The sequence below is a fragment of the Ananas comosus genome, linkage group 6 (assembly GCF_001540865.1).
Source record: "Ananas comosus cultivar F153 linkage group 6, ASM154086v1, whole genome shotgun sequence".
Classification (NCBI taxonomy): domain Eukaryota; kingdom Viridiplantae; phylum Streptophyta; class Magnoliopsida; order Poales; family Bromeliaceae; genus Ananas; species Ananas comosus.
This window is the reverse complement of record NC_033626.1, coordinates 11,208,609-11,233,351: the sequence shown is the minus strand read 5'-3', so window position 1 is coordinate 11,233,351 and position 24,743 is coordinate 11,208,609. Positions and strand designations below refer to the sequence as shown.

The window sequence follows — 24,743 nt, the reverse complement described above, 5'->3', positions numbered from 1 at the left end:
TTCATATAAAACTAGCATTATGCTCAAAAGATACAATAAAAGTATTTGCTCAAAAGAAGAGTTTCCCATATAAAGGAATCTTTGTAACATTTCTTTTCGTATTACATGCGTTTTGCAGCCACTGCTGCAGTACTAATTGATTTTAAAAAAAAAAGAGAGAGAGAGAGAGAGAGAGAGAGAGAGAGAGAGAGAGAGAGAGAGAGAGATTACAGAGGGTACTCTGATAAGCTAAGCAACCTCCTCCTGCTCAAAAGTTGTTGCATCTTCAACAAAATCATTCAAATCATTTTCAATCTTGTTTAGGAAATTGAGCATCGTTTCCATACTTGCATCATCTGCATGAAAAAATATTTATATATTTTAGAAAGAAAAAGGTTAAAAATTTAGAAGAAGAAGAGACTAGATACTTCACACACACAAAAAAAAAAAAACAAACAAATCATATGAACTCACCAATTCTAGGGACTGTATGGCCCTTCGGATGGCGGATGACGTAAGGATCTACGAACGATTCGAGAAGCGTTTCCCCGTGTTGCTTTAAGAAGTCCGCATCACCTGCAAAACCAAAATAGCAAAGTTCTATGGGTCTTTTCATGTTTCTCAATCATTTGAATTTGGTGTACTTCAAACAAAGGAGTGATCTTTCGCAATGTACATATTCGATCCGTAGTAATGGTGGGCTGACATTATTGGAAGCAAATTCATTTAAGATATTACCATGAATTTACGATTATAATTCCTTTTCTTGCCTATTAATACGAACTCAGACAATACAGCGGCTATCAAAATGATAGTACAAGTCAGAATCTTAACAAAAAATTCTCCCACTGAAGCACAGATGGAAATTGAGCCATTAGCAATCAGATGACATAACTAGATAAGTCCAGATGCAACAAATTCATAAAAAAAACTTTCTTTGATCAAAGTGTGTAACTTAATAAAGATGATGATGATAATGTTCACCAGAAATAGAGTAGTTAAAACAGTAAACCTAAGCTTTGTTAGACTACAACATGACCAATACGCAAAACATCCTTGACCGCCGTAATCAGTTATGATTACACACGAACTTTGCAACTAACTGATTCTAAATGGTTCAAATGATTAAAGTTTTCTCAATTTTGTGACCTATTACGGCATGGAAATTTGTAATGAATAACGAATCCTTTACATGATGAAGTGCTTATGCTATTCTCTTTGCTTTATCTTTTCTGACAAGTGATTTCGCCATTTCAGGAAACTAGCATAGTGACATCCGGTGCATAAAACTTGTACATTTATCGATGACCCATATCTACTAATATATCGCGTAATTATTCTAGAATTAGCAATTTATCATATCAATCCTATCGCTCTTGATGAATCTGAAGATCTTGTTCCTTCCTATGCAGCAATGTACAGCCGTTATTTCAAATTGTCCTAATGATTAACATAGATTCTAGATGTTTTATCAGCGATTTAGCACCCCGGTCACAAGAACAGCAAGTTTTTATTTTGGCCAGACCATAATCACAAGAAAAGCATTTTAAATTATGGTCAAACCTGTACAAGTCATCAAGTAAATCGCGATAAAGTACGATGTCTAATAGCGCAAATGAACTCTGTCTCGAAACAATACAATCAAAGTGCCCTTGCATGGATGCTAAAGTCATGAATTCAACAGAACAACCAATTGCCCATAAGACGTGCCTTGAAGAAATTTTCTTAGATTTGAAGAACCTACTAAAAACAAATAACTATCACAAATTTAGAAGCTTCTATTCTCTCTATTTGATGATTACGTTTATTCAACACTGCCCTTATAAGGTTATGTGAATATGAACAATTCGCGCTGGAGGAATCATGATACCCTCAATTTATGCAGTACACATATAATCAAGCTTTTCCGATTTCTCGAATCAATTTTAACCCAAACTCTAGTTAATCAGAAGTCTCAATCAATTATATTGGTTAAGTAACCTAAATAAATCTCTCCGGCAAAAGATTTGCGCTACGAAAATGACCTGTCTGACAACGAGGATAAAATTATGGTGCTAGCTTAGCTCTCGCCGATCCCCGCACCACCAGGAAATGCCCTTCTAAACAACTTAGGTTAAGTGATAAAAATTCTTATCTTCTCTTGATTACTATCATCATCGCGCTACCTAGTTCGCACACGTAGTCGGAAATTTGGGAAACGTAATTGGAATTTAGCTTGTGATTGGTGTCTATTCATATATCTTTACCACAAATAACACCAACTAACGAATTTCCACAAATATCAAACATATGCTACATGTCTCACAGGCTGAACATAATCAATTCGACCAAATTGAGCGAGATTCCGTTCAGAGTTTGAACACTTTGAAGAAACAGGGTTTCGGGTCCCATGAAACCAACCAGTACACCTAATACTTAAATGGAAAGGTTTAATATTGAGAAAATTATAATAATCTAAGTTTTTAAGATTGATTTGGTATTAGCTTAATCATAATTTTGTTAAAAACCGTATTCGTTCCGGAGGCACAACTATGTTGGCCCACCTAACACGATTATCGAACACGAACACGAACACGAACACGACCCAGACCCAGACCCAGACCCAGACCTGCATTTTATTGACGCCGCCGCCAAAATCTCCTCTCATCTCACTAATCAGTAGTGATATATTTCCAAGTAACACATCACAATGATGCCAAATCCAACGGTTCAGATTGAATCATTTGCACCCCAAAAGCAACATCATCCACCGTTTAAGTATTGCTAAAAATTAAATTTATCCAACAAATTAGAGGGTGGGATTAGCAAAAATATACATACCTATGAAGTGGAGGGAGGGGCACTCGATCTTGGTGGCGTAGGCCTTCTCCGCCACCGCCGGTGACTGGAACTTCGCCCCTCCGATGATCACCACGCACTTCACCTTCGGAACCCTCGTTAACGCCGCCCCCTGTTTTTTTTTTTGTTTTTTTTCCAAATTTTTTTAAAAAATTAAAATAATAAAAATTCATAGGTAAAAATGCAAGGAGATCCCTCAACTATAGGGATACTCTCGAAATGCATCCCTCTAACTTTAAAGTTTAAATATTTTGAGAAATTAAGTAACGAAGTCAAAGGGAGCAACTTCAAAATAATAAAAATAACAAGAAAAGTATTCAAGCACGCGAATAAGGATTCGAAAACGAAAGTGCCATCGAAGTTGCAGAGAATTACGATCGGCCCAAGCGGGCACCTACCCTGGCTTGCAGACCCGGCAACGCGGCGGAGAGAATCGCCCCCTAATCACATTCCAATCTCCAAATTAATCGCTCCTTTCTTAAAAATATATATATATTATAATATTTTTACTGCTAATTTATTTATCAACATCAAAAGTATACAATTATTTTTACCTGAGAGAATCCCATGAGGCCATCGATGGGTCCGTGCTCGATCATCAGCTCCTCGATGTACGCGAGGCACGCATCGAAGTTCTTATACTCCATAAACCCCTGCAATTCAAAATTCAAAAATTCAAATTCAAATTCAAATTTCAATTTACAAAAAAAAAAGGAAAAGAAAAAGAAAAAAAGAAAAGAGAGGAGAAGAGGGGGGGGAGGGGTAAGATGGTAATTTTGGCAGGGGCGGGGTCGACCTTGTCGAATTGGAACCACTCGTAGTAGGGCGGGGGGAAGATGCCGTCGACCTCGGACTTGCCGAGGCCGGGGAATGGGGCGTCGGCGAAGACGAGGTCGAGCCGGGAGGTGACGTCACCGGGCCACTTCCCCGTCACCTGCGTCCGCATAATCTCCCCGCTCGTGCGGAACCCGTGCAGGCACAGAAACCGAGGCACCGTCCCCACCGCCCCCTCCCGCTGCGGATGCTCCTCCTCCGCCGCCGCGCCGACGCTCCCCATCGACTCGGGAGAAAAAAAAATGAAAGACGAATGTGGGAGGGGAATGGGGAATCTTGGTTGTTGCCGTGTTTCTCACACACATATATATATATATATATAGGGGACTTTGGGGATGGGGTTGGGATCGCGTCCTACGAATACGATGACGTCACATCACGGGAGGGGAGCGTTGGAATTAGTGCGAGGTGTACCGCACCTGCGGAGGTGTTGGGGTAGCTCCCGCGGTGCAGCGGCGCCTACGCGACACCTTCTAGGAAGCGACGGTATTATTGCCTGCGCCACGTGCACCCTTGTACGATCGTGAACCCTTCGTTCCTCCCCTTAATTGTTTTTTTTAGATACGTCGACAATATATATAAAAAATTTGGTTGATTAATTTGTACAATTATATATATATATTTATATATATATATATATAACTATATATAGTAGGGCTACTGTGTTGTTAGGAGCACAGACCCCTTGTGCTCCTAACTTTCTAACATCCATCAAGTTTATGAGCGATTAGAAAAAAGAGGGAGGAGATATTGAGAAGGAATTGGTGTTGCAATTTCTCCCCAATATCTCCTCCCTCTCTTATTCTAACCGCCCATCAAACTTGATGGGTGGTTAGAAAGTTAGGAGCACAAGGGGTGCTGTGCTCCTAATAGCACAGTAGCCCTGCTCTCTCTCTCTTTATATATATATATATATAAATAAACCATTAGTAAATATGTGCGAGTGAAAAAGGAATTTTCACGGTTTGATGATATACTAAAATTTGGGAAAATTGTACGGCACAATAATAAACCACCGTAGGGGAATGACGTGGTGAACCACGTCCACGCAGCTGTTTCTTTGGTGGGAACATAAGGCCGCGTGCAGCGCTATTGGTAATCTTCGCGAAGTTCGCGGCTACGAAGCCAGAGAACATTTGACACGTGGAATTATTGGAACTGTTGGATTTATTGATCGGCGGGGTAGTTACAAGTTACAACGAGGTGAGGCTCGAAAAAGGTTTTGACTCGCACGTGATACATGAGAAGAGATTAGTTAGCCACCGCGTCATGGCGAATCAACTCACATTTCTATACGCCTTCTATAAAAAAAACAAAAAAAAAAAAATGCAAATTCTTTTCAACTTGGAATCGAATATCATATGCCAAATTATCTAAACAATTGGCATACTTTAAATAGAAATAAAAAATTAAATCAAATTATTTTAAAATAAAAAATAAAGTGGCAAATCATTCAAAAATATTTAATTTATTATTAGAATAAAAATCGAAATGAAAATTTAAAATTTGTAAACAAAATTTCAAGTAAGAAAGAGAAGAGAGAGAAAAGTGACGAAGGAAGAGGAGGAAGGTGTTGGTTAAAGAAAATTTTTAAATAATTTATTTTAGAATGGACCAATTCAGGATTAAAAGTCGAATTAAGCCATAAATATATTTGGCCACTCGGAGTGGAATAAAGAAAGAAAATTTTGATTCCTATAAAATAAACGATAACTATTAGAATCAGTAAATTTCATTCTGATTCTATAGTCTATAATAAGTGAACCAAACATGTCCGGTCCTTAGAATAAAAAAAAAAAATATTAGCATAAAAATAATATTTTTAGTCATCACATTGCTAAATTATAACTTAGTTGTAGCGTACTAATCTGATGCCTGAATTGAAAAACCAACCCAAAAAAGAAATTTATTTATCTATGGCTAACGGTTCCACATTTAGTACAAACTAGTATAATGGCCCACGCTTCGCGGCGGGAGCTAATAACGCGGGAAGCTAATAAGATGATTACTTTATTATATTTATTTATTAAGAAATATAGAGATACATATAACATTCACATTATGTAAAATAACTAAATACATAATACATGTAATCTAATATGATATAATATCATTTATAATGCAAATATAATTAGTAAAACAGTTTCTCGATTATGGCCTATCTGTTCCACTTGATTTCTTATAGGTGTTAATCTTGTCTCGCCCTTCTCCAGTCTTCGAATTACATAAGTATGAACAATATCTCACATATATACGACTACTGCAAACATGTATGTTAATTTATTATTAAGTTTGAGTGCATTGCAAGCACAGAGACTTACTGATATTTTTTTATTTATCTGGTCAAGTCAGCAATTCTTGACGTGTATCATGTTGGTTTATCATGTTGTTTTTTTATTTTTTAGAGTTTAAGTTCATCTCCGAATTCAAGTATGTCGCAGTTATTGCAAACATAGCATTCAATTTCCATACGGCCGGCTATACCGATCCAGAGTTTCTTTCAGATGAGATCGCTCTACAATTCACGGCGGATATTCATTTGGGTGCGCTTCTAACCTCCCCGAGTATATAAACTATCTCTTCACATTCTACAGGAAGAGAAAAGGAAAAAAAATGAAATGCCAACTGTGCCAAAAAAATTAGAAGACACAATTTAAAATATTCATAGTAACTAAAACTTTAGATTTAGAAAAAAACAGGCGATGTGGCTTAACGACAGAACACCGTTTTTCGACGAACTCGTTTTCTCCACCAAAATCAAAACAAATTTAGCGAAAAATTTCATCCGAAAAAACTAAAATGTAAGAAGCCCGGCAATGTTAAAGCAGCGTAAAATAATTAGAGTTACTGAGAAATAATTATTATTTTTTATTTATCTAGTCAAATTAGTAGTTCTGAGCGTGTATCATGTTGGTTCATAGAGACAGAATTATTTTTTTTAATTTATCTGGTCAAGTTAGCAGTTCTGAGCATGTATCATGTTGGTTCTTGAAATCTAAGTTTATCTTCGAATTCAAGCCCGCAAGGCTACTGTAAACATGGCATACAATTGTGCAATTATTAATATTTGATAAAAAAGTATAAAAGTGATGATGCTAAACGCTTGTACGTTTTATCTTTTCTACCCAAAATTTGAATTCCATTGTATGCTTAATTACTGAAGCTGTTTGGTTAAATTGCGAATTATTAGCGGTGATATTATTAGTTCCAAAAAATCAAGTTTATCTTTGAGCCTGAGTGCAATGCAAGTACAGAGACTTTTTTTTTTCTTTATTTATCTGGTCAAGTTAGTAGTTCTGAGCGTGTATCATGTGGTTCTTGAAGTCTAAGTTCATCTTCGAATTCAAGCCCGCACGGCTACTGCAAACATGGCATCCAATTTCCATCATGACTGTGCCGATTTAGATTTTTTTTTTTGCTGATGAAATCACTCTACAATTCACTGCACAAATTTACTTGGGTGTACTTTTAATCTTCCCGACTATATAAACTGCCTCTTTAGATCCTGCAGGAAGAAGGAAGGAAAAAATTTTATGATTTGTCAATTGTGCTTAAAGATTAAAAGCTCTAAAAATAAAAGAAACTAAAGAAAGGTGCCAAAGCTGAAACAAAAGGTAGGAAAAAAAACTACGGCAGCCCCAAGTCATTCCCTCTGCGCCCTCCGCCGCCGCCGTTGACAATGGTTTCGCCATCGTTTAGAATTCCAATTAAATCTTTTTCTTAACCAAATCAAAACAAATTTACATAATAATTTCGCCCAAAAAAAGTAAAATTAAACCATGCACTAAATGCGAAAAAAGGAAAACAGCTTAAAACAATTTTGCGCAAGTGGAGGACAAAATTGTAAGCAAATTAATCCTCTCCCTTTCTTGACCCTCTTTTTACTAATTCTCTCCCTCCTTTTTTTTCTTTTTCCTCCAGCTACTTTGTGTGTGTGCCCGAGATGAGATCAAAAGAAATTGCAGAGAAAGAGAGGGGAGAGATAGGGAGACATGAAAGTTTTATTGGGTAGAGATCGGTTAGGAAGAATTGTTGGGAAAGAGGGAAGAGAGATCGAGGGAGAGGTGAGAGTTTTAGTTGAAGAGAGAGGTGTCAAAGGGGCACATACATCCCCTGTGGATATAGATCCCATGTGAGGCCATTCGAAAGGAAGATAGAGACCATGTATGTGTGTGTGTGAGAGAGAGAAAATTAATACACACACAGAAACTTATATGAAAAAAAGAGATCGTAGCTGAATGAAGGAACACCACATAATATATTAACAGTAACTAAAACGTCAGATTTTATAAAAGAGGCGACATCACTTAATGACGCAACGCTATTTTTTTGATGAATTTTTTTTTCTTCTCTAAATCAATACCACAGCATGAAAAAACCTAAAATTTAAGTAGACCGACAATGTTCAAGTCGCGTAACTATATTAACAGTAACTAAAACTTTAGATTTAATGAAACAGACGACGTGACTTAATGACAGAATACCGTTTTTTTGATGATTTTTTTTTACTCAATCAAATCAAAATCTAAAATTTAAGCAGACCGGCAATGTTCAAGTCACGTAAGTATATTAACAGTGACTAAAACTTTAGATTTAATGAAACAGGCGACGTGACTTAATGACGGAACGCCATTTTTTTGTTGATTTGTTTTACTTAATCAAATCAAAACAAATGTAGCAAAAAAAATTCATAAAAAAAGCTGAAATTTAAGCAGGCCAGCAAAGTTCAAGTAGCATAAAATAATTAGCAAACTACTCTAGGTGAAATTAAATAAGTGAAAATTTATTTTTGTGTGTGTGTGTGTGTTGGGTTAGAAAAAATTATAGAGAGAGAGGGCAGAGATTAGATTTTTAATTTGAGAGAGAAGGTGCAAAAGAGGCACATGCATCCCCTTTGAACATAGGCCATGTGAGTCCATGTGATTGGAAGAGAGAGACCATATGAGGGAGAGAAAGAAAATCCATATAAAAGAAAGGCCACGTGGCTCGACAAAAGAACGGCTTGGTTCTTGAAGTTTAAGCTCATCTTCGATTCAAGCCCGGATGGCCCAACTATGCCGATTCTGATTTTTTTTTTTCAGATGAAATCACTCTACAATTCATTGCACAAATTTAATTGGGTATACTTTTAATCTTCCCGACGATATAAACTGCCTCTTTAGATCCTGCAGAAAGAAGGAAGTAAAATTTTTTTTGAGTTGTCAATTGTGCTCAAAGATTAAATAAAAGAAACTAAAGAATTGTGCTAAAGCTGAAACAAAAGGTAGAAAAAAAAACTATCTGTTGACAATGAGTTCGCCATCGTTTAGAATTCCAATCAAATCTTTTTCTTAACCAAATCAAAACAAATTTACATAACAATTTCGCAAAAAAAAAAGTAAAATTAAACTAGGCACTAAATGTGAAAACAGAAAACAGCTTAAAACAATTTTACGCAAGTGGGGGACAACATTGTAAGCAAATTAATCCTCTCCATTTCTTGACCCTTTTTTTACTAATTCTCTCCCTCCTTTTTTTTTTTCCTTTTTCCTCTACCTACTTTGTGCGTGTGCTCGAGATGAGACCAAAAGAAATTGTAGAGAGAAAGGGAAGAGATAGAGCGACATGAAAGTTCTGTTGAGTAGAGATCACTTAGGAAGAATTGTTGGGAAATAGGGAAGAGAGAGGGAGAGGTAAGAGTTTTAGTTGGAGAGAGAGGTGTCAAAGGGGCACATACATCCCCTATGGACATAGATCCCATGTGAGGCCATTCGAAAGGAAGATAGAAACCATGTATGTGTGAGAGAGAGAGAGAGAGAAAATTAATACACGCACGGAAACTTATATGAAAAAAAGAGGCCATAGCTGAATGAAGGAACGCCACATAATATATTAACAGTAATTAAAACGTCAGATTTTATAAAAGAGGCGACATCACTTAATAACGGAACTCTATTTTTTTGATGAATTTTTTTTTCTTCACTAAATCAAAACCACAACAGCAACAAAATCCATGAAAAGGCCTAAAATTTAAGCAGGCCGACAATGTTCAAGTCGTGTAACTATATTAACAGTAACTAAAACTTAGCTTTAATGAAAAAGGTGACGTGACTTAATGACGGAACATCATTTTTTTGATGATTTTTTTTTACTCAATCAAATCAAAACCTAAAATTTAAGCAGACCGGCAATGTTCAAGTTGCGTAACTATATTAAAAATGACTAAAACTTTAGATTTAATGAAACAGGCGACGTGACTTAATGACGGAACACCATTTTTTACTGATTTGTTTTATTCAATCAAATCAAAACAAATGTAGCAAAAAACTTTAATAAAAAAAAACTAAAATTTAAGCAGGCCAGCAAAGTTCAAGCAGCATAAAATAATTAGCAAACTACTCTAGGTGAAATTAAATAAGTGAAAATTTATTTTTTTGTGTGTGTGTTGGGTTAGAAAAAATTATAGAGAGAAAGGGAAGAGATTAGATTTTTAATTTGAGAGAGAATGTGCAAAAGAGGCACATGCATCCCCGTTGAACATAGGCCATGTGAGTCCATGTGATTGGAAAAGAGAGACCATGTGAGGGAGAGAGAGAAAACCCATATAAAAGAAAGGCACGTGGCTCGACGAAGGAACAGCATGGTTCTTGAAGTTTAAGTTCATCTTCGAATTCAAGCCCGCACGGCCCGACTGTGCCGATTCTGATTTTTCTTTCAGATGAAATCACTTTATAATTCACTGCACAAATTTAACTGGGTGTACTTTTAATCTTTCCGACGATATAAACTGCCTCTTTGGATCTCGCAGGAAGAAGGAAGTAAAATTTTTTTTGAGTTGTCAATTGTGCTCAAAGATTAAATTAAAGAAACTAAAGAAAGGTGCTACAGTTGAAACAAAAGGTGGGAAAAAAAAACTATCCGTTGACAATAGGTTCGCCATCGTTTAGAATTCCGATCAAATCTTTTTCTTAACCAAATCAAAACAAATTTAAATAACAATTTCGCAAAAAAAAAAGTAAAATTAAACCAGGCACTAAATGCGAAAACAGGAAAACAGCTTAAAACAATTTTGCGCAAGTGAAGGACAAAATTGTAAGCAAATTAATCCTCTCCCTTTCTTGACCCTCTTTTTACTAATTCTCTCCCTTCTTTTTTTTTTCTTTTTCCTCCACCTACTTTGTGCGTGTGCCCGAGATGAGATCAAAAGAAATTTTAGAGAGAGAGAGGAGAGAGATAGGGCGACATGAAAGTTCTGTTGGGTAGAGATCACTTAGGAAGAATTGTTAGGAAAGAGGGAAGAGAGAGGGAGAGGTGAGAGTTTTAGTTGGAGAGAGAGGTGTCAAAGGGGCACATACATCCCCTGTGGACATAGATCCCATGTGAGGCCATTCGAAAGGGAGATAGAGACCATGTATGTGTGAGAGAGAGAGAGAGAGAGAAAATTAATGCACGCACAGAAACTCATATGAAAAAAAAGGTCGTAGCTGAATAAAGGAACGCCACATAATATATTAACAGTAACTACAACTTGAGATTTTGTAAAAGAGGCGACGTCACTTAATGACGGAACGACCTTTTTTTGATGAATTTTTTTTTTCTTCGCCAAATGAAAACCACAGCAGCAAAAAAAATCATAAAAAAATCTAAAATTTAAGCAGACCGGTAATGTTCAAGTCCCGTAACTATATTAACAGTAACTAAAACTTCAGATTTAATGAAACAGGCGACGTGACTTAATGACGGAATACCCTTTTTTGATGATTTTTTTTACTTAATTAAATCAAAACAAATGCAGCAAAGAAAATTCATCAAAAAAACTGAAATTTACACAAGCCAGCAAAGTTCAAGCAGCATAAAATAATTAGCAAACTACTCTAGGTGAAATTATATATGTTAAAATTTATTTTTGTGTGTGTGCGTGTTGGGTTAGAAAAAATTATAGAGAGAGAGGAAACATATTAGATTTTTAATTGGAGAGAGAATGTGCAAAAGAAGCACACGCATCCCCCTAGAACATAGCCCATGTGAGTCCTTGTGAAGGAGAAAGACCCCGTGAGGGAGAGAGAGAAAATCTATATAAAAGAAACGCCACGTGGCTCGACGAAGGAACGGCTTTTGATTTCAAGTTTAGTATAAAGTTTAACTAGTGTTACATCCTAATATCAGAGAAGATGAATATAACCATTTCCTACAACTCCAAAGAAACAATAAAATGCACATAAAGGAAGCAAAAATTGTCAAACATAAAGACCACCAAGTGCGTGTTAGTTGTTTTTTTGCATGTTTCAAATCATATTTTCATAATATTCAGTGACAAAATAATTTATACATTTATACATCTATATTAATCCCCGATATCTAAAGCTGATGTGACGCAACCACATTTTTTCGCAATTTTTTATCTTTTTTTTTCTTTGATATAGCCCATCTACTCTCCCTCTCATTTATGTACCAAATAAAAACTAAATCAAAGACTCATTTAGTAATCTTAATTAGCTTCCGTTACAAGCTGTATTGGATTTTTTGAACTTCCTAACGCATAAAAAACAACCTTGAATGAATTTTACTGGCCTCCTTAATTTTATAGTTAAAATCACTTGGCCACTATTTAAATCTCAACTCTTCATTTTGATTCTTTAAATCTCATTTCTCACCATGTTTACTCTCTCTCTCATTTATGTACTAAATAAAAACTGAATCAAAGAGTCTTAATTAGCTTCCGTTACAAGTTGTATTAGATTTTTAAACTTCCTAATACATAAAAAATAGCATTTAATGAAGTTTATTGGCCTCTTTAATTTTATAGTTAAAATTACTTGGTCACTATTTAAATCTCAGCTCTTCATTTTAACTCTTTAAATCTCATTTCTCACCGTTGATACTTATAATAAGATTTTTTTTTATTGCTGACACCTTCATACTATATAAAAATTGTACATAGATAATGCTTATAATTAATATTTTATATTTTTTTTCACCCTTTCTTCTTTCTTTCATATGCACTTTATTAGTAAATTCTGATCATCACTATCTATTGGTGAGAAGAGAACTGCAGGTACCAATCTTCTTAATTTTCAATATCTTGCTTTTCTTCCTTCTCTTTAGCAAATATACAATTTTAAAATTATGCTTTCATTGTTTTTTAAGTATTTATAAGATAATAACATTTTCAATGCATTGTTATTGTATTATATAATAAATTAGTTGCCTCGCTCTAATGCTAAGAATTAGAATTCCTATCCTTAATTTCTCATGCAACTCAAGGCCAGTAAATATTGTTGCAGAAACAAATAATGTACCCTCTAAATAGTCTTAATGTCTAATAATTTGATAAGAATTTAACACACTATAGTTCAAAATATTATAGTTTATTATTTTATATGCACGTATTATTTTATTATTATATGAAAAAGAATAAATTAAAGTTAAGGTAGAGTTACATATTCATTTTTAAGACAACATCTAAGACGAAAATATTGACGTTACAATTTCGTACGGTGCACGATTACTTACTAGATCTTAAACCATACTATGCATCCTTATAAAATATTTTTTTTGAATCAATAAATTTTATAAAATAATTCAGATATTTTAAGTTAAGCAAAATGTTATTCGATAATGTAGTTTTGAGATCATGTAAATATTGGAAACTAAATTAAAGAAATAGAATCAATTTAAATTTTAAATTTTAAATTTTAAATTATTTTAATTTTAAAAATTAAAAAGTATAGTTATAATTCCATGCATTGCATAAAAGCTATATTTATTTTGGTTGTTCCAACTGTCTTTTCGTCTTATTTGAGTCGTTTCATTTTCTCTTTTAAAAATTACATTTACTTTTATCTTTTTTAATGATCATTTGTCTTCTGTTATATTTACTCAATTTTTTTTTTTTTCAATTTCCCTTTGCTTTGTGTCCGTACGAGATGAGATTAGATAGATGAGAGAGTACGGAGGGCCCAACATCCTACCCCTAAAGTGGTTGAACGTTTACAACTACGAGAACCCTAAGAAGATTTGCCATAAAGATGAGGTTACGGTGCATAAGAAGCAGCTCAAGCGTGAGCAATCCTGCCACCATGGTGCCGAGTTCCGCCTCGAGTGCCTCCGCCAAGTCTGCAGCCTCGCCATTGTCCCCTCCTCCTCTGCCACTGTCATCGCCGCCGCCATTGTGCCGGAAGAGATGGCGCCGCCCTTCGATTCACGTCACAACAACCTCTCCGACGGTGTTCCGGACTTCTCATTCTTTGCCGCCCAGGACGAGCAAAAGGCCATTGAGAGGTAAGGAAGGGGCCAATAGGGGCTGCAAAAATCTTTAGAGGCGGCAGACGAAGAAAGAACTATATTATTGAGTAAGAAATGGTATTGTTTTATTATCAGTACTAAGTATTATATTTCGAAACAGTGTATATAATACTGTGACTTCATAGATGATTTCATATTGGGATCTTTCAAAGTTGCATTTGGCTGCGACAAGATCGCACACTCAAATTCATTCAACTTTCACTGGATAAATAATAAATTTTATTTTCTATCTTCTTTTGGGATTGGTAAATAGTAAATTTTTTTATGTATATTTTGTATTCTATATTGTTTTTTCTGAAAAAAATTTCCGCCGCATCGCGCGGATCCCTACGGTAGTAATATATTATTACACGAACTCAGATCTCATGCTACCACAGGATATCAACCAAATTAATGAGCACTGCAGAACATAAAACTTACACGAGTATACTTGTCAAAGCTGATGACCACTAAAATAATCATGCCTTCTTGTAATGCTTCTCGTACTTCCGACGGCCGTACTTTATAATCCAGATCTCAACCATCTGGCTTTGTAGGTAAGGAAAATTGCACAGTTAGATGTAAAACTTTCAATCGCATACACAACTGTACTCGATATTTTAATTAGAGCAGCAGAGTAGTAGACAAACAAAGCTCCATATAAGCATGCCATCTAGCACTTTCCCCTTTAACTCGGTAGATGAAACAGATGGACAAGCGCATGTTTCAACAGTATTGGATGATACATTGGGGAAGAGGAAGCAGGGACAAAATTTACTGATGAAATTCCATCACACACCAAGTGGTTTATAAGAAAGGACTTGATTCAAATTCTTTTTGGAGCTCAGGTTGTCATTAGCTCAGCTCAAAAGAAATTACTAAACAAAAAATACAACAATCACTGACCGTACCAAGTGCAGTTCGCTAAGGTCTTGTCAGTTGGTATCCGAGGCTTCAAGTTCAAAATCTAATTCCTTCATATTTAAAAAAAAAAAAATGAATAAGTGGATAGCTTGTTACCTTTCTCTTTCAAAAACAAATAATACAACTACTCATGTACATCACTAAACTACTTGTCGCCAGACTCAATTTGCTGTGATATACTAGAAATTATCTATTTACTGGATAAATCATTAGATATGTATAGCAGATGAGTGCAGAATGGACTTACTTCATAGTTCAGAGAATGAACAGCTTAAGTATAGTACACATATGATCAAGGATGAGTAAAGAAACAGGAGTTGCACGTATCTTACACTTACGAAAAACTTTGCATACTTCAAGGGAGTCCTGGTGCCTTCAACTGCAACAAAAAGAACATCCAAAGGAAGTTATGAAATAAGCTTAAAAGCCTCAAGGAATAAATTAAACAAAAGCAAGAAAAGAAAAAGAAACCCGACACGTAAGTGACATTCCCTGTAGCAACCGCAAGAGGAAGAAACTTCATAGATGTGTTTTGAACTGCATGAAAAATGTTCAAGACAAAACTTCACTTTCAAGCGAGCTGTCAGAGAAACAATGTAAACTAGCAAAGCAATAGCAGGTTTTTTTAAAAATAAAAAATAAGAAAACAAGCTGCATACTAACTTGTTCCAACTGTAACAACAAAACACTAAGCAAAATGACATTTACGAGTCATGATATCACAATATGCTGTAAGAGCTAGAATAAAGGAGCAAATCAAGGGAAGAACTTCAACATTGAAGAACTGTAAAACAACTGTCGTGATAATACGTATCAGCACAAGTACTACATATTAAAAGCTTCAAAACTGGAGAATATCTAATTGATGATGCGCTGGGAATACATAACTCAATATACAGTGTAAATAAAATATATATTTCACTCAACAGTCATTACAGCAAACTGAGTGTTTTATTCATCATGATCTTCATGCCAGCTTAGTATACTAAGCCACAGATTTCTCTCCTCGGAACTTCTTAGATGATTACTTCTATTAACATAGCATGCCAACTAGCTAATGGTCGTTGCTACTAAAAGCCACACCCAACTTTATCCAAAATTTCAAATTCAATTCATTCCTTATTGTAACAATTCCATATCTCCTAGTGCAGGTGACCATGAATTCTTCAATAAAAGTTCTCGAATCAGCTATGAGAAACGAACTATCAGCATTAGAAATCCAGCAAGAACTCAAAAAATCAAGCATCCACACAACTCTCATAGAGCCACAAAACAAATGGTGAGAATATGTTCATTTTCTGAGATGGAAACCCACACTACATATTTTTAAACTAGAAAGTAATTTTGCCAGAGGGTATTCATTACAACCATCACCATTTTCATCCAAAAGAATGCTACAAAAGAACGAGAATTGAAAAATTCTTAAATACAAACTTCTACTCTAATACTACTCCCAGTAAATTCAAGACACAAGTATCCTAAAATAGAAAACTAACAAAATGTTAGATATTATCTCACCAAGCTATGCCACGTCTGACACACAACTTTCACTAACATATATCAAGAAATTAATGTTTGCACCACTGAAATTAACCACAAATAATAATAGACAAATTATGCATTTTGCATCAGATTTGTGTCTCTTAGCTAAGAGCATACAAGCTGCCTTTACTAATCATAGCTGAAAATCAACAGTTAAACTGAAATGACATATTGACTTCCTATAAGCTTGCAATTCCAACAGTTTAATTTGAAGCATCCAAATCAAAGCATTTAAGAGAGTTTCATCTCTTAAGATACAGCATTAAAAAGATTACAACAACTATGCAAAAACATAGATAGGAGAACATATCTTCGTTATTTAAACAGTTTCCTCGATTTCAGGCCCTTTATATAGGAGCAGCAAAAGCAAATCTAGACCTGACAAAGACTTCTCAACGCCCCCTTTCAAATGCAATACGAGTCCTTCCAGATCCTCCCCCCTCATGGTCATCTCTCATTGAAGAACCCGCACTAGCTTTCATGGTCCCTCCACCACCAATCTTCTCCACAGCCTTCTTCCCCTTCTTCACTTCAGTCAAGAACTGATCCAAACCGAAAGGATCGTTCTCCTCGTGTTTATCAAACTCCACTGGCCGGTCTCTCTTGCTACCAGATGGCCTCTCTGAAGCACCCGAGAATGCCTTGTCAGGCTTAAACCTATCAGTCTTGAGAACCTTCTCCAGCTGCTCATCCGCACCATACATATCTTCATCCCCATCTTTCTTAGGCCTGTAAAGCGTAGAAAGTGTAGGCTGCGTCGTGAAAAGACCCTTGTCATAAATGTTGTATTGGTCCTCAGTAGCAAACCCAGAGTCCATTCCCTTGTCCTGGTTAAAGAGCCTTTGATCATACATAACCTCCCCACCACGCCCAGCTCCGATGTTCGCCATTCCAAGGGCAACCTTCTCACTAACGTCACGATCCCTATCCCTAGTGAGTTTACTCTTCTTGCCCATCGCTGCATCTTTAGCTTCTAACCTCCTCTCCCTCTCTCTCTCACGCCTCCTCTCCTCGCGAATCTTATCCCTCTGAAGCCTCTCTTCCCTCTCCTCCCTCGTTTCCCTTCGAGGGGGCTCTGCATCCACCTCACCAGCATCAGGCATGCTCCTATCAACTAGACCCGGACCAGCCGGAGCAGGTGCAAGGCCCGTCCGCTCCGAGCGAGCCTTCTGGGCCAAAGCCCGGAGCTCCTGCTCCTTCCTGTCCTTCTCCTTCATCATCAGCTCCCTCTGCACCTTCGACCGCATTGCAACAGCCTCCCTAGCCTTCTGCTCCGCCACGTACAATGCTTCTGACAGCTTTGCGAAGTTGTCATTGATCTGCACCTCCTGTAGGCCCCGGCCGTCAGCCGCCAGCCGCTTGTCTAATGGGATCGTATAACCCTTAGGGTTCTTCCAATTTGAAATACACGGTGGGATTTTCCAATCCTGCTGGTCCTTTACGGTCACAGGACGAGGCGGCGAGTGCATTACGGGCACAGGTGGGGACCCAGATGCCTTAGGGACCCGCTTATGCTTGAACTTCGGGGGTTCAAGCGGGTCCACAGGCATCTCCAGCATCCTGATGATCCTCTCCTTTGCACCCGAATTAAAAGCCGCAGACTGCTGCGAAGGCTTGTACTTGATAAACTTGGATTCCGAGTTATGGGTCGGGACATTCTTCGGCTGCGCGGCGCTCAACCTAACGTTGACTATCTTCTCCAAAGCAGCTTTAGTCCTCTCTGTAGTCTCCTCAATTTCCTTGTCATACTCTTCCGACTGCTTCTGGTCCTCGGCCGCAATCTTCGGGACGAGGTCCTTATGCTGCGAGTAGATGATCTTGGAGGCGTTCTCATTCTGCTTAACGACCGCATCGAAGGCGACATTACCCTTCGAATCGACAGTGAGGGGGAGGATCTTGGATCCGGGCCTCTCATCCTTCCGGCCCATGCCGAAGGGGTACTGGGCCACATGGATCTCAGGGAATGCACCTCCATCGCCAAAATCCTCCGGTCTCCGAGGGATGAAGCCAGAGCGCTTCCCATACGGAGGGGCTGGGTTAGGTTTGATTACGGAGGAGCCGGTCTGCTCCGATGAGGAGCCGTACCTCTCCTTGAACCATGGATCGTTCGAATGGTCGTAGTGGGAGACGGTGGTCGACTTCGCCGGAGGAAGGAGTTCCTTGAGGGCCGCCATTAAAATAGCTCGATCCAACGATCGCAATGGAAAACCAAGGGAGCTGTGATGAGAGAAAATAGAGAATTTAAGGCAAATAATTACTAGTAAAAATAGCAATTTTCGACGATCTGACTATTCTATAATAATCCAAGAAAAGATACAAAACTAAAAAAAAAAAAATTCTCCCAAAATTCAAAAAACTAGATCGAGCGAATTAGGGCAAAAAATTAATAAGGATCTGAAGACGTATACGAATCAATCGAGGATACGCCATGGCGTGCGAACCGAATTAGAACAATAATTGTAAATAAATCGAATTGAAAGAAACGAAAATACAAAAACACCAATAAATTATTCAACAGATATTGTACGAAAACAATTAAATAAAAAGGAGAACGAGATGAACCTTTATTAATTACTACGGCGACACGGGATTTCGATCGCTCCACGCGGTGATTGATACAGGAAATGGAAGCTAGGGTTAGGGTTTGGAGAGTTCCAGAATCGGTAGACGAAGAGAGAGAAAAAAAGAGATAAGAGTCGGTGCTTAAGATGAGGGTTTTATAAATAAGGGCCATTTTCCAAAATAGTCCCTTGGGAAATATTTCCTTTTCCAAATATACCCTCGTGAGATTTCTTATTTGCCAGGGGAATTCGACTTGCTATCGGGTCGCGTCTTGCACCGGATCCGACCCGGAACGAAATTTGGATCCCTCCGTTTTTTTATTTAATTCAGAAAAAACATGAATATACGGCATCAGTGCCATTTCTATTTTTTATGCATTAATTATGTATAATAATAATTTGATTAATTTGTAGCGCACTGCGACCAATAAAATAAATAATAATATCTTACGGAAAAAAATTATTTTTTAAAAAAAAAAAATTGTTGTTTTAGTTGCCTAGGATATTTTTCCTTGGATTAAAAAAAAGAAAAAGAAAATCGTGATTGGCACATAGCCACATACTTAAATTGTGGAACCTCGGATGCGGATTCGGACTGGGTCAGAGCCAGACCCGGACCGGAGAATTGGGCCTCATGGCCATTCCAACTTTTGGATTGGGTCAGAAATTAAGTGAACATGTTGTAGATGGGCTCTATTTAGATGGGCGGGAAAGTTTTTTAAAAAAAAAAAAAAAAAATTCCGTTTGAGTTTTTAGGCCTCCCTTGTACCTAAAAAAGTTGGAGATATATATACTTCATACTTTTCGGCAGGACGGTAGAAATTATATAGTAACTGAATTATTATAATCTACACAGCTTTATGCTTTTTATGGAAATAAATATATTATTTTTCATCTCACATTCTCATCCGACGTAATGCGTTGTCCCTGCAATTCTAGACGGAGCTAAGAGTGCTCACGCACACAAAAATGAAGAAAAAGTAGAAGGAGACGCAACGATCAGAGATGGGTGTATATAGTGTGAGTTTAATCATGCTGAGTTTGAGTTCAACTCAGATATTGTTAAATATAAATTTTAAAAGTATCATTCTCTGATGGCTTAAGTTTTTGAAAAAAATGATTGTTTCGTACTATTTAATATGATATCAGAACAAAAAATATTGGAGTCGAGTCACGTGAGACTTAATTGAAGCTTTTAGAGCAAACAATTATTTCAAAATCAGAGTATGAGATTTTTAGTTCGAATTTGCCGAACCCCCAGCATTATTTAATTTCTCCCCATTTAATTCAAAAGCTCAAGTTTAAACCTATAAAAAAGTCTTGGACTCTGAAGAGTATTGAATGTAAATATTAAGAATATCATTATCTGATAGCTTAAGTTTTTGAAAAAAATAATTATTTTGTATTATTTAACATATGCAGGGACCACTAACCAAATAATTGTGAACAAAAATGGCAACATTATAACTTTGATCTTCACTCGAGGGGCTTTCTATACATGCATTTTAGTTTTGTTAACAAAAACACTAGCAGTTGAGGTTCATCGTATAAATTTCTCCGGTTACTCGGTTGGTTGCATGCATGCATATGATTCTTCAATACAACACTCTCCGTTGGCTGACCATACTCTCAGGTTTTTGACCATTGGATTGAAGAAATGGACGACCTCCATTGAATATATTGTATTAAAGCATCCCTCCATATTTTAAGATTCATCATTAGTACCGACCGCCCCTAGAGCAAGTGGTAAAGGGCTTGGTGGTTAGTACTTGAGACCCAAGTTCGAATTCTAATTGATTCACATTTTCAGCTAAATTTATTTCTAAATGAAATAAACGAAGCGGGTAGTGTGCTACCTATCTCTCTCAAAGACAAAAAAAAAGATTCGTCATTAGTTTGACATTACCAAAAAAAAGTTGGGATGAAAACATAGAAAGCGCGCGGTCCTCACGGAAAGCTGTGACCATCTATTTCACGACTGCGTTTACATTCGGTATCTTCTACTCAGTACGGGAGGATCGAACGCAACCGACAGCAGCACAGTCGACGTTCAAGGGCTCTAGGCCAGAACTACTGAAATCCATGTGGACTTGTCGAGAAAACAAGGCCTGATCCTCCTGGCTGCGATTTGGTGGATAATCTGGACGGATAGAAACAACTTAGTTTTCAGAGGACAGCCGTCCAACATCACCCGGTCTCTTGAACGTGTCAAACTACTGATCACCAATTGGACCACAATCCTTTGATGTCACTCCTGCACCACATCCTCCCTCTGTTCATCTTTCTTTTTTTACCTTGCCTTTTCTTTTTGCTTTTCAATTTTCACCTTTTTACCTTTTTTTTCTCGGAGGCCTAAGCTGCTTCCAACTTATACATTCAGTTCAATTGACTTAATGAATAAAGCAGGTAGCTTGCTATCTATTTCTCAAAAAAAAAAAGAAAAAAAAGAAAAAAAAAAAAGAAAACATAGAAAGATTTTCCTCACTTTTTAATAGTAAATAAACCGTCCGATTGGTTGCATGCATGCATATGATTCTTCAGTACAACACTCTCCGTTGGCTGACCATGTCCTCTACTGGTGCATGTTTTTGACCATTGGATTGAAGAAATGGATGGTCTCCATCGAATTTATTGTACTAAAGCGAAGTTGAGATGAAAATATATATACAGCGGTTTAGTTTGGAGATATGCTTCTTTATTATCCTAGAGTTGCAAATTTCTAAATTAAATTGGTCGATGCGGTTAGAGCAACATGTTTATGTTATCACATACGAGAATAAATAATTTTTTTTCTCATGACATTTTGTATCTAAGCTACTTATTCTGCAACCGGAATTTACTTTGCTGTGCTTTGTAAATCGCCTAAATTTTTGTGGGCCCAAACAAAATCCAAGATACAGTCGCACGGAGTTTCCCTAACTGGATCTATGAGCCGCATATATGTTTGAATCTGAAAATGGTCCAGCTGATCCAATCTAGGTCAATAATTCAAATATATCACGAGCCTATATATTCGAACAAGCCAAATTCATCAGCTTTTGTATCATTCTAAAATAATTACTGTGACCTAACATGTAAAAATACCCCTCAACTTTTGATTTTTCACAACTAAGTGAATGTTGGTAAATTACTAAATTAAAAGTTGTCAAAACTCACTATGCATTTCATCATATTTAACCACTTTAATCACATTTTGCCAGGTAAAACTCGACTAATATAAACCGCCAGTTTAAGTATAGCAATTCTTTCTTTCTTTTTTTTTAAGAAAAGGAGTGAAGTTGAAGGGCGTATTTCAAAATAGGCTATAGTTGAGGGGAGTCCATACATTTTAACCAGAAAATTTACCATCTCTTCTTATCTTATGCTGCAGTGTCAGAATAACTTGAGTCTGTGTCTCACAAAGTTCAATTGTTGCACAGCTATAGTTGCAGTGTCTTCTTTGGCGAAGTGAGCCCGCGCCGGACCGGCAAAATCGTACGGTGGTGCTCGACTTGTTCGATAAACCTTAGCAGGGGGAGCTTTGGAGAGGTGGTCCATGAAATGAGGAAACAAGAAATGAAGCAAACAATAAGATTGCGATACGAGATGTCCGAATTCGTCATGATGTTCCCAAATGCTCGTTTTAATCGTCTCAAGATTTCGATGGATGAGGTGGTAGTACTCGATTTGGATTTCCAAGCATTTACGCTTATAACTACTATTTTCAGCGGCAGCAGCAGCAGCAACAACGACGACAGTAACAATGAACGATAATGATGAAAACAACGAGCAAACCATATCCCTGGATGTTCGTGAACGATACAGTGATGTAACATCACTGTACGATAGTTTGTATATATTCAAACACGACATTGCTTGTGAGATAAATAATATCTCTATCAACTGCTCTAGCAGTCAAATTCGTAGTCCTTTTTCTATGTTAAGTTCGATTACCAATTACTATTATCGCGTGCAGGTTGCTTAGCCACATCTTGGAATTGAAACTTGCGTGGAACTATGATTGTAACTCTTGGTGTTGGTATTATTAACATATGAACGCATTGAATTTCCTGTTAAAATTTAGTTCATATATAAACACTAACCGTATGGCTTGAATGGGGGTTAAAATGAATTGTCTCTGCGTTATTTGTTCAAGAACCAAAAAGGAGAGGAGAGCTTTTGTTACTAGGCCTTAATTTTTTTAAGGAAAATATGAGACAAAACACAAGGATTATGCCTATAAAATGAAATAGGATTCAAAAGAGGCTTTGTGAAAAGCACCACAGCAGTAACAGGATGAAAAGAGAAAAGAAAAGAAAAGATGATAGCAGAAAAGAAAAGGAACCCAGTTGTTTTTAGCAGCAAATCCTTTGCAGACCATCCTTTACATATTCAACTAATATGATGCTGCACTGATATGAATTCTGTGTTACAGGTAGGCCAAAAAGATTCTCAGTGCAATTAATGTTATGTGAATTGTGTGTATCCTTGTAAGTAAAACACTGATAGAATCTGAAATTAGGGAAAATCAGATGCTTGTTAACATGCAATTTAAGCTAAGTATTCACAGGGAACAGCTGTAGTACCAAAAGCTAAAAAAAAAAAAAAAAAAACCTGCAACAGTTTCTGCAAGAAGGAAATTCATATTTCAAGCACCAAAGCAACTTGAGCATGAAAGAAGCTGGCCACAATTTACATGCCCATACATGTTAACATGCGAGCGTATCGATTAATCGACTAGACATGTACTTATACTTCCGTTTCGGATTTTATCTTTGCTATCCTAGCCTCCGAACTTGAAAGATCCCACAATCAATTCCATCTACACCAAATCATTCAAGATTTCGCGCCAACCAGTCACCACCCAAGCAAACAATACAATGTCCGCGATAAATTTTACGAATGGGTACAGCATGTGACGAGCCTTATAGTATAGGTACTGGGCACTTGGCTGTTGTTTATAACTAATTTCGATCTGCGACTCTACATTAAACAATCCAACTGACCCATCACACTAAAAAATATATACGCAAAATTTGTTTAAGGCCCTGCAGGATTAGATCTTCCGACGTATTTAATTGCTATCGACATATGACAAACGAGGTTAAACAAAGGGGCCAATGAAAAGAAAACCGACTCAGAAGGACTAATTCCTCGCATACTTTTCTAAACACTAAGTAAACTAATAAACTGAAACTTCCCAGGAGGGCCCCTTAATACCAATCAAATAAATATTTCGATTCCCAACATTTCTTTTATAACATATGGAAGCAAATTCCGGAGTTGAAGCAGAGAAACAGTCAAACAATTGGATGGTAGGGCACAAGATATACAAGCAAAGGAAAAGAAAATTCGTTAATAATGTCGATAATTAATACCTTTGCGAAGGAAAACCCAACTCTCTCTTTTCTTTTGTGTCCATTTTTTTTTTCTGGGTTTGGATGGCCATCTTTGATCCTTTAAGGCACCACCTTTCCCTAGTGCTTTTACAAGAAAAGGAAATACACACAACTAAAGCAGCACACTTTGTCATGCCCTACCCTCTTTCTTCGATTCTTCGTGTCTTTCTAGCTCATCTCTTTTCTTTCTCCTTCACTTGTCTCAGAATTCAATTTCTCGCAGCTGCTTTAAGCATATCAAAAGCATGAGTAGTTTGATTGCACGCTTTAATTTATTCCTCTTTTTTTTTTTTTTTTTTTTTTTTTTTTTTTNTATGAAAAAAAATAAATTTATTGTTAGTGTTTAATTTTTTTAAAATTTATAAAATTTTAAAAGAGTTTTAAAAAAGTTGGTCATAATTTTATAAATTACCCTATTCTTTTA

General features: G+C 36.7%; 2 protein-coding genes across 2 annotated transcripts; both read right to left on the bottom strand.

Moving 5' to 3' along the window:
* Positions 1 to 3,959, bottom strand: LOC109712223 (esterase AGAP003155-like). The gene is made up of 6 exons (XM_020235674.1): positions 3,614 to 3,959; positions 3,372 to 3,470; positions 3,216 to 3,257; positions 2,800 to 2,929; positions 454 to 555; positions 1 to 335 (listed from the first exon to the last, which is right to left on the bottom strand). The coding sequence occupies exons 1-6, from the start codon at positions 3,872 to 3,874 to the stop codon at positions 229 to 231; spliced, it is 741 nt and encodes a 246-aa protein (XP_020091263.1). The 5' UTR covers positions 3,875 to 3,959; the 3' UTR covers positions 1 to 228.
* Positions 16,442 to 19,099, bottom strand: LOC109711638 (SNW/SKI-interacting protein). Its single transcript, XM_020234782.1, has 2 exons — positions 18,943 to 19,099; positions 16,442 to 18,597 (listed from the first exon to the last, which is right to left on the bottom strand). The coding sequence occupies exon 2, from the start codon at positions 18,552 to 18,554 to the stop codon at positions 16,773 to 16,775; it is 1,782 nt and encodes a 593-aa protein (XP_020090371.1). The 5' UTR covers positions 18,555 to 18,597; positions 18,943 to 19,099; the 3' UTR covers positions 16,442 to 16,772.